General features: G+C 54.3%; 1 protein-coding gene across 3 annotated transcripts in view; it reads left to right on the plus strand.

Moving 5' to 3' along the window:
• PLXDC1 (plexin domain containing 1) overlaps nt 1–10389 on the plus strand; it is a 47228-nt gene that overhangs the window by 9337 nt on the left and 27502 nt on the right. For all 3 annotated transcript variants that reach the window (XM_081805085.1, XM_081805083.1, XM_081805084.1), the window contains exons 3-7: nt 6049–6192; nt 6484–6553; nt 7176–7298; nt 7660–7778; nt 8755–8854. In XM_081805085.1, coding sequence (XP_081661211.1) covers nt 6049–6192; nt 6484–6553; nt 7176–7298; nt 7660–7778; nt 8755–8854 — 556 coding nt within the window. The remainder of the gene's footprint in view (nt 1–6048; nt 6193–6483; nt 6554–7175; nt 7299–7659; nt 7779–8754; nt 8855–10389) is intronic.

The following is a 10389-nucleotide window of genomic DNA, read 5'->3' on the forward strand; positions in this document are numbered from 1 at the left end:
GATACATGAGGTAAGGGAAAATAATAATAACAGGCGATGTTATGGGAGCCCTTCCTGAGTGCAGACCTCATTCTATGGCCTGACATGAAATTCACCCACCTACCCCAGGAAGTGAGTATGTCTAATACTGTCTTGGAACAGAGAGGTGAAGTGCTTGCCTCAGGTTGCACAGCTAGTGAGTGACAGAGCCAGGACAAGAGCCCAGGTCTTTCTGCCTTAGGAGTCAAAGCGTTTAACATACCATCTCCTCGTGGATGAAAATGCCTCGCATTTTGGTCCAGACAGGGGCTGCTTCTAGACCAGTGCTTTTCAAACTTATTGTGCAAAAGAATCCCCTGGGAAGCTTGTTCAGATTTGGATTTTGATCCAGCAAAGTTTGGGGTTGGGCCCGGGATTCTGCATTTCCAATGAGCTCCCAGGTAATGCAGATGCTGCTGGTCCCTGGGGCACATTTGGAGGAGCAGGATCTGGAGAACATTCCTATGGGTCTTGTAAGGCTTCGTGGGATGGTGGAGTCAGAGAATGGATGCCCCCTCCCCCAGCAATCCCATCAGCACCTCCTGGGTTGGACCCAGCTGCCTGGAGCACCGTCCTGACAAGCCTGGCTGGCCAGATCTCTCCAGCAGGCCCTGCAGGGTGCCCTTGGTGGCCTGCCCCAGCATTTTTCACCTGCCAGTTGGCTGGCAGTTGACAGGCTGACGGTGACAGCTTAGCTGGAGTTCCTGTCCAGAAACGTCTTGAGCTCAGCCAAGGTAAATGCTGCCCCGCTGTCAGAAATGAAGCGCCTGGCAGGCTCCGGGCATAAATAATTGAGGCAGAAGAAACACTGTAACAGCAGATGTTTATGATGGAGCTGGGGTTGGTTTGGAGGAGGCAGCCTCCACAATCAAAACCTTTCTTGGAAAGGCCCAATAAAATCACCGTAATAGCTCCTACTTAGCGAACACCTACTGTGGACCAGGCACTGGGCTAAGAGCTTACACGGGTATGTTTTGTCTAATCCTTTCAAGAACTCGGTGTGGGAGGTTACTGACGAGGGACTGAAGCTGAGAGGAAAGTAATGTTTGGCACTAACTACTATATAGTGGAGCCAGTTTTTGAACTTGGTCTGTCTGACTCCACAGCCCCTGCACCTGACCCTAGAGCAGTGGTTTTCAAAGTGCACTCCATGGAACCCTAAGGGTTCACAGAGGCACTTCCCGCAGGGGCTGCCGTGGGATGGAGGGTGGTGGAGAAGGAAGTGGCCGAGCAGGCTGGGCTCCAGGCCCTTCTTTCCTTCCCCCAGAAGGGCCATACTTTGATGTGATTTATGGATTGAGCTTCCATGGAAGATTAATTGGAAGAAAGGATTTCATGACCAAAAATGTTTGAAATCCGCATCATGCTGCCTCCCAGAACGAATGTGGATTATTGACCAGGGCTTCTTACACGCATTTCAAGGAAACATAGTTCCCTTTGGTGGACTTGCTAAGTAGTCTGGCTCAGGCTATGCCCCCTGTCAGACCACCCCTGTCCTAGCTTCGAGCCTCCAGGCCACAGTGTCTGGAGGGCTGCTCTCAGGGGGAACGGGACTGCCCCATAGACAGCAGGCCCAACACGCTGACCGGCCTGAACTGGGTGAATTCCTGGGACAAGTTCACCGTCAGGCATGGCCTCTAAACCCTTTTAGGAGTCGCGTGTATATGGATTACAGCGAAGAAGCCCTCACGTTGACCGGCCTAAGGAGGCCTCTCGGGACCTTGCTTGTATTAATTAGGACATAGATTCAACTATTGTAACAAATGCTCAACTGATGAGGGACTTAGGCACGAGTTTATTCTTCTCCCACATGTAATAGTGTGAGTGTAAGTAAGCGAGGGTTGATGTGGTCTCCATGGTGTTGGGGACGCAGCTTCGCTCTATCTTGCTGCTCTCCCCTCTGCAACACGTGCCTTCTATGCTGTGGTCCAAGATGCTTGCCCATTCCTACTGAGGACAGCTGTTCGGCTGGTCTAACATGGTCCGGACGTAGTCACGTAGCCCCACTCAGCTGTAAGGAGGGCTCGGACATGTAGTCTTAGCTGGGTGGCCATGTGCCTAATGGAAGCTAAAGGAAGAAGGAGAGAATGGTTATGGGGAAGCATTTATCCATCTCTGTCATGGGTGGGCTTCCTCTATCAAAACTGCGGGTGTTGGCAGCAGCATGAGCAGGGGCCTGCAGTAACAAACAGGAAGTGCCCCCAAGGTTGGGGGATTTCCACATGACTCGTGCCCTCGTCCCCTCCATAGTCAGTCGAGAAGCCGGCAGTGGGACGCTTGGGTGGCTCAGTCAGTTAAGCCTCCACCTTCAGCTCAGGTCATGATCCCGGGGTCCTGGGATCAAGTCCCGCGTTGGGCTCCTTGCTCAGCCGAGAGTCTGCTTCTCCCTCTTCCCCTTCCCCTACTTGTGTGCTCTCTCTCCACTAAATAAATAAAATCTTAAAAAAAAAAAAAAAAAGAAGCCAGCAGTGATGGACTTTCTAGAAGAAAAACATGGCAGCCTGGCTGTTGTCAGGGAAAATTCTCCCAGAGACTGGGTTTCTCACTTCTCTCTTCCCATTCAGATTCTCACTGTCTGTGCTGGGGAAGGACTGTCTGGGGTCTCCCTGGAAGACCCTCTGATCACCCCACGAGCAAGTCTCTTCTGGTTAGTGCCCTTTTGGTTCCGAGGAGCTATTTGAGCTGTGTCAGGAGAAAGGTCTATAGGGAGGAGGTAGAGACCTACCATGGGATCTAAGGGCTGGAGATGACAGACAGCCTGATCTCAGCCAGAAACCAGGGCTGCTTTCTTTCTCTCCAGGCCCACCTCTCTTTTTCACTCACCCAGCGTATATTTATTGAAGCCAAATGCATGTAAGGTCTTCCTTCTCCTCTCTATGAACAAGCAGTCACACTTAGGACAATGCCCTGATAACACAGAGACACCCGTGTCCTACATTTGCTGTCGGGTGGAGCCAGGGTTTCTCTTCCTTGCTTGGAAAGCGTCTCCCTCACCAGCTTCAGTTCCTCGGAGAAGAGCTTGAGGAGTCAGGGGACTTCCTCCTGTGTGCAGGACGTGCCAGCTTTGGAAGGCTTTCCACAGACTTGGATTCCCAGAGGAGGCCGCTGGTTCCTTCATAAGTGGCTTGTCAGTGCTGAGGGAAGATCCTGTCCCTGTCACCACCCCACACGTTCTCAGCACAACCTCGGGCCCCATCAGCTGCGGGATCCTTGTGACTGAACCGATTCAGCAGGCAGATCCTACCACCTACCATATGCCAGGTGCCAAGCCCTGGGCTAGCGAGGTGCTAGGGGCGAGAAGATGAACACGACACAGTCCCCTCAGCTCTGTGCCCCATAAAGGACCCACGCTGGTCCTTCTGCTGCAAGAGAGTTTAACCAATGACTGAAAAGTGGCCCACGTCCCCTTCCAGTGGGAGCAGTTACTTAAACACCCGAGAAACAACGGACAGAGGAAAAGCTTTTGCCTTTGAGCGAGACTGACCTGGTTTCAGAGGGGGCCTATGAGACACCACCCCAGTCACTCCACCCTTTGCTGTCTTAGCTGAGGCAGCAGAAACACGTTAGCATCTGTTTGGGCTTCTCGAACGACCAGAGCGTGGCTTCTGCCAGGGGGCCCTCATTTCTGACGCTTGGAGGTTTGGCGAAAGCTCTCACCGGGTGAGTCCCCGGAAGCAGGTGATAGAAACCAGACCCTTCTCCAAGCCTCCAAGCAGCTGTTTTTAAACACAGGTCTGCTCCGGTTCCCACGTGGGAGCTGCATTTGGTTGACTCCCACCATAGCTGCCCGTGTCTATTCTCTGCTGTTGTCCTGCTTTGCTTGGTAACACGATCCCATTCCGGTCACCAGAATGTGTGGTGGTAGCAGGGAAACAGCGGATAAGCAGGCCTTCGATGACTATGCTTTGTGACTGTTCACTCGTCGGCAAATCCTCCAGTTGGGCATATCCTCTGTGCTTAACCCCCCATAGATAACCATAGATAAAGGCAGACCTCACCCGGGGGGGATGTCTGGTCCTATAGGAGAGGACCGTGGGAGCCCCAGATGGCTTGTGAGCGAGTGGTGTAGCCTTGCACGTGCTTTAGATTCGTCTGACAGCCGCACGGAGGGCGGGTGGAGGGGTGGGCGGTCTGGAGACTGGAGGGGAGGAACTAGGCGGTGGCTGTGGGGAGGCCCCCTCCCCTGCCACACCATCCTTCTTCTGCTCATCTTCCCCCCCAACCTGGCCCTGACCCCAGGTCCCCAGGGCGTGTCACTTGTCAGAAGAGCAGAGTCTGCCTCTTGGCGGGGGGAGAGAACAGGCATCCTCCGTCCCTGCTTGTGCTGGGCCCAGGGCAAGGGCCGGCTGGGCAGCTGACGGGTTGGCAGGGAGAGCATGGTCTGCTCTGCTGTGTCCACAGCCCCTGCCACTGGACAGCCTGATTAATGACCCGCCGCGTCCAGGGCTCCTCATGGGCCACCAGCCCCATCTCTGCAGCCGCGGCTCTGCCTCCTTCTCCCCCATGGCTGGCGCTCCCACATGGACTGAAATGCTACATGGCCCCCTTGCCCGGGCTCTGCCATCCTTTCTGCTATTTCCTGTCCTCTTTTACATCCTGGCCCTACATGCTTCTGTGCGGGAGAGGCTTTACAGAATTATCTCCCAGCCTGCTGTGTTCTGGCTTGTTCTTTATCTGCATTGGGCTCATGGTAGAGGTTAGAAATGTCTCGAAGGAACCACTGCTGCTTCTCTCCTCTTTCTCAGCCCTCTGGTGACTGTCGTGTGGGCCCTGTATTCTCCCTCTGCTTAAGGGTTTGTGTCTGTGTGTCCTACTTGCATAAGTCCACCTCCTCCGTCAGACTAGCAGCTTCCCAAGATCAAGGGTCTGCCTCCATCTTTATTTTTTATTTATCTCTTCATTATTTTTTTGAGGGGTGGGGAGGGGCAGAGGGAGAAGGAGAGAGAGAATCTTTAGCTTTACTTTATTTTTTTTCGATATTTTATTTATTTATTTGACAGAGAAAGACACAGTGAGAGAGGGAACACAAGCAGGGGGAGTGGGAGAGGGAGAAGCAGGCTTCCCGCCGAGCAGGGAGCCCGATGTGGGGCTCTATCCCAGGGCCCTGGGATCATGACCTGAGCCGAAGGCAGATGCTTAACAACTGAGCCACCCAGGCGCCCCGAGGAGAGAGAGAATCTTTTTATTTATTTATTTATTTATTTATTTATTTATTTATTTATTTATTTATGACAGAGCGAATGAGAGACAGAGAGCATGAGAGGGAGGAGGGTCAGAGGGAGAAGCAGACTCCCTGCCGAGCAGGGAGCCCGATGCGGGACTCGATCCCGGGACTCGAGGATCATGACCTGAGCCAAAGGCAGTCGCTTAACCAACTGAGCCACCCAGGCGCCCGAGAGAGAGAATCTTAAGCAGGTTCCATGCCCAGCAGAGCCCGACGCGGGGCTTGGTCTTGCAACCCTGAATCATGACCTGAGCCGAAACCAAGAGTTGGACTCTTAACCGGCTGAGTCACCCAGGCGCCCCTCTGCCTCCGTTTTTAGACTGGTGGCTTCTAAGATCCAGTTTTTTCTTTTCCCTGAAGCAGGGTAACCCTGGGCAGTGACTGTCTCCCCTTCGGTCTGAGAGCTCCTTGAAGATAGGAGCACTGTTTGGGGATACCCTGTCTGTTTCTCGCTGATGCCCCAAGCTGAACTCTGCCTTGGGCGTGTTCTGTAGATACTCAGGGGCTGCAGGGAAAGCCTCCTGGCCTATCTGGAAATGGCAGGGCTGAGCATGGGTACAGCAGGTGTGGATTTGGCTGGGGCCAGAGCTCTTGGGGCGTGGCTATGGGCCTGGTACTGAGCTACTATCTGGGGCCAAGGGGAACCCAAGACATCCAGGCCGAAACGAGCCCTCAAGGCCACAGGTCCCACTCCAGGGAGGGCGGTGACTTCGCATCAGAAGTCTGTGCAGGGAAGGGGCAGAGGATGGCTCCTGGCCAGCCTGACTCCTCATACCTCCTGTGGTTTCTGTCTCGGGTGGGAGCAGGAGGACAACCACAACTACTATGTGTCCCGTCTGTATGGCCCCAGCGAGCCCCGAAGCCGGGAGCTGTGGGTGGATGTGGCCAAGGCCAACCAGAGCCAAGTGAAGGTCCACAGGATCCTCTCCAACACCCACCGGCAGGCTTCGGTGAGTATGCCAGTCCCTGGCAGCGCTGCCTTGGGCGGGGAGGCTGGGGACCAGGGCATTCTGCCTGGTCAGTGGGCGTGGTTGTGGCCTGAGGTCCGTAATCCGGGAGGTGCCTTCCAGGGAACCCTGGGGGGGGGGGCTGGCCAGAGTTAAGGTGCCCACCCCTGGTCCTGGGGGCCTGTCCTGGACATGCCTGCCCCCTGCCCTGTCCAGACAAGCATGGGGCAGTGCGGGTGCCCAGCTTCCTGGCCTACAGCTTGACCCATGCTGATTCTCTCCCGTGCCCTGCAGAGAGTGGTCTTGTCCTTTGATTTTCCTTTCTACGGGCATCCTCTGCGGCAGATCACCATAGCAACTGGAGGTAAGGCTGTGTTCGTGGGCCTGGGGGAGGTTTGGAGATCTCAGCCAGAACCCAAGGGACCTACCTGGGAAGGTTCATTGGAGACAGGGGTGTACAGATAGACAGTGGAGGGTCCCACATTGGGCTCTCTTGGGACCCCAGTCTCAGGAGGGAGATGAATGTGTGTGTTGGACCACCTCTGGGACGTTGGCTGACTTACGTGTGTGTGTGTGTGTGTGTGTGTGTGTGTGTCCTTCTGGGCCAGCTCAGGCCAGCGTGGGCAATCCCTGGAGTCCCTGTGCTTCAGTCTGTGAATGAGGGAGGAGGAGACTTCACTGCGAGTCTGGCTCCTGGGATCAGGCTCCTTGTTGATATGAGGAGCCCATCTTAGATTCCTGTGCACTTTCCCAGGGACAGGGAGAGGTGGAAGTCTATGCCCCCCTGGAGGGGCAGGGAGAGCCTTCTCTGCTCTGGAGCCCTTTTGCTCCATATACAACAGACCCGGAGCCCAGCAGGTGCGGATGGGGAACAGAGGTCCAAGATTTGCTTCCAGCTCCATCTGCACCGTCCCTTCCTGCACAGGGAAGCAACCCCTCTAGGCCTTCTCTGGTGATTCCTCTGCCTTTATCCGCCCCCCCCCCAGGCTTCATCTTCATGGGGGACACGATCCATCGGATGCTCACAGCTACTCAGTATGTGGCGCCTCTGATGGCCAACTTCAACCCCGGCTACTCCGAGAATTCGACAGTCGCTTACTTTGACAATGGTGAGACCAGATCTGAGTTTACGTCAACTGGCTCCAGGGCTCACTTGGTCCAGCCCCTTTAGAGGAGCCCCAAGTCTAGAGAGGACAAGGGACTTGCCCATGGTCACACAGCAAGGCAGGCTGAGTTCAGTGTCCTCCTCTCTAAGATGGGGACAGGCTGCCTGTGACCGAGCAGGATCTGATGAGATAACAACAGAAAAGCGCTTGGCTCTTAGCAGAGGTGACCAACATTACAGACCTCGATTCTCTCTTACTCTCACCGGATTGTCCCTTGAGCACCCAGTCCCCGGCCACGCCTGCCTTGGGGCCCTCCTCCCTGCCCTGCCTCCCTGGCCAGCTAGGTCTCTGTTCTCCTCCCCAGGGACAGTCTTTATTGTTCAGTGGGACCACGTCTACCTCCAAGGCCGGGAGGACAGGGGCAGCTTCACTTTCCAGGCAGCTCTGTACCACGATGGCCGCATTGTATTTGGCTACAAAGAGGTGAGTGAGCTTAGCTGCGGAGATGGCTGGGTCTTGGAGTCTTCCATTCAGCAAATATCTGTAGAGAGCCTGAAAATGTGCCAGGCATAGGCCTCGGTGCTGGGAATACAGCAGTTAATGAGATGGCCGGAGGCCCTGCCCTTGTAGGGCTGTAGGTCTGGTTGGGGAGATAGATGGTAATGGCAGGGACAAATGTAGAATCGCCACTGTGACAAGTGTTCCTAAGCAGAGGTGCCTGGTGCCAGGAGAGCCTTTCACGAGGCTTTTTTTTTTTTTCCTTTTTTTTTTCTTCATGAGGCTTTTGACCTCAGCAGAGGTCAGGGGAGGCTTCCCCGAGGAAGAGTTAAAATCTGCAGGATGCATAGGACTTAAGGAAGCAAAGAGGAGAGGGAGAAGCACATTCAAAGGTCCTGTGGCAGGACAGAGCAGGGCTGGTTCAAAGCATTGAAAGAAGACAGCAAGGCTGGAGGGGAGAGAATGGGGGGCAAGATAGGGCAGAGGAACACCCAGCTTTGCCCTTGAGAAAGGTCACTCTGGTTTCAGAGTGCAGAACAGAGTGTTGGTGGCTCAGAGGGAAGGCTGCGGGATGGTTTCGGAGAGAGATGTTGCCAGCTTGGAGTAGGGTGGGGTGAGATGGAGAGAACTGGACAGATTTAAGAGCCAGTGAGCAAATGAATTAATAGGATTTGGAGATGTGTTAGGTGGAGGAAGGCGGAGATGGAAGAAAGGGGGTGACTCCCAGGTTTCTGGCCTGCACGGAGGTACCATCCACTAAGAGCAAAGAAAAAAAGGAAATGTGCTGGAGATGGTGTGGGGGAGACTTGCAATTTGGGGGGGCCCATTGGATTTGGGATATCTTTGAGTCCTCCGAGAGGTGCCGCACAGCAGGTGGATGCATCTGGAGCTCAGAGGGGAGGTCTAGGCTGGCCCAAGGGTGTTTAGGGAGGTAGATGGAGCCTCTTCTCCCCTGCTGCAGATCCCTATGTCCGTCCTGGAAATCAGCTCCTCCCAGCACCCCGTCAAAGCAGGCCTGTCAGACGCCTTCATGATTCTCAACCCTTCCCCGGATGTACCAGGTGAGTCCCTAGGGATCCAGCGGAGTTCTCGATGGGCTTGGACTGAGCTCCAACTGAGGGCAGGTGGGGATTGGCAGTGGAGGGAGTGGATGGAGGACAGAGAGCTGAGCAGGAACTGAGGGAAGATGGAGCATAATGAGTTCCAACTTTTCTTCATTAAAGCAGAGGAACCCTTTACACACCCCGCCCCCGCCGCCGCCTCCCCCGGTGAAATCTCCAGTGGGAGGTGCTTCTCTGGTTTTGGAGGGGAGAGGAGCTACTCAGCACCCCGTCCATTTAGAAAATCTCCAAAAACACCAAATCAGGGTTTTGGGTCCTCCCAGGACACAACTATAATCGCAAACCCATCCCAGGTGATAGGAGCCTCGCAGAAGGAAGACAGTCTCAGCCACATTGTTATCTCCCTGTCCTTGGGCAAATCAGATCTCGCTAGCCTCAGTTGCTTCTTCTGTAAAATGGGGGGAGGTGTAGCTGGAACGGCGCTTTTTCCTTCCTGGTCCTCCTCCAGTTCTGATATTTTGGGAGCATCACAGCTCTTTCTCTCCCGCTTCTAACCCCCCTGCTGACTCCCAAGAGGGTCTTGAATTCACATTTCTGGGGGAGGCACTGCAGGTATGCCACCCCCTGGCTCTGACACTTTTGAACCTGAACTCTTCTGCTGTGCAGTGTATGCCAAAGTCCTTCTGTCTAGGGGCGCCTGGGTGGCTCAGTTGGTTAAGCCTCTGCCTTCGGCTCAGGTCATGATCCCGGGGTCCTGGGATCGAGCCCCGCATTGGGCTCCCAGCTCAGCAGGGCATCTGCTTCTCCCTGTCCCTCTGCCCCTCCCCGTGTTTCTCTCTCTCTCCCTCAAATAAGTAAATAAAATCTTTTTTTAAAAAAAGTCCTTCTGTCTAACCTGCAGGACCCCAAAGAGGAGCAGACCCTTGTCTGTTCTCCTCTATCCCTCTCTGTACTTGATGGGACTAGGGGATATTCTGAACTCCACCCTAGCCACGCCAGGCCGGATGAAAGGACGTGGGTGGAAGGCACCAAAGTGCTTTCCTGCAGAGAGGCAAGGCGCCACCATTCTGGGAACTCCAGGGATTCCAGGGGAAGTATCTTCCCTGCATCTGTTGGTTGAGTTCAATCAATACACATGTTCTGAGTTTCTACTCTACACTATGTTCTGGGTGCTCTTGAGATACAATGAAGAGGAAGTCATGGAGGGATTCATCCTCTGAGCAGAGCCTCTGTCCCTAACGGAAATCTGAGGGAAGGGACCAGGGCTCATGTTACAAGCCTTTATCCAGCACCTTCCATGTGCAAGGTTCAGTCCAGTGTGAGGGGCTTGGCTCTGGAGTTGGAAGCATGGAGTCCAAACTCTCCGCAAGCATCTGACCTCTGGCAAATCACTTATCCTCTTAAAGTTTATTTCTTTATCTGTAGTTGGGGATGTAAGTGGTTCGTACCTGCTAAGGTATTGTGAAAATGAATGCAATGATGCACGTGAAGCGTTCAGTCCGACGTCTGGCTCATCGAGTCTGTGAGTCCTGCTT

Source organism: Leptonychotes weddellii, chromosome 15, assembly GCF_054177405.1.
Source record: "Leptonychotes weddellii isolate Sample4059 chromosome 15, ASM5417740v2, whole genome shotgun sequence".
Lineage (NCBI taxonomy): Eukaryota > Metazoa > Chordata > Mammalia > Carnivora > Phocidae > Leptonychotes > Leptonychotes weddellii.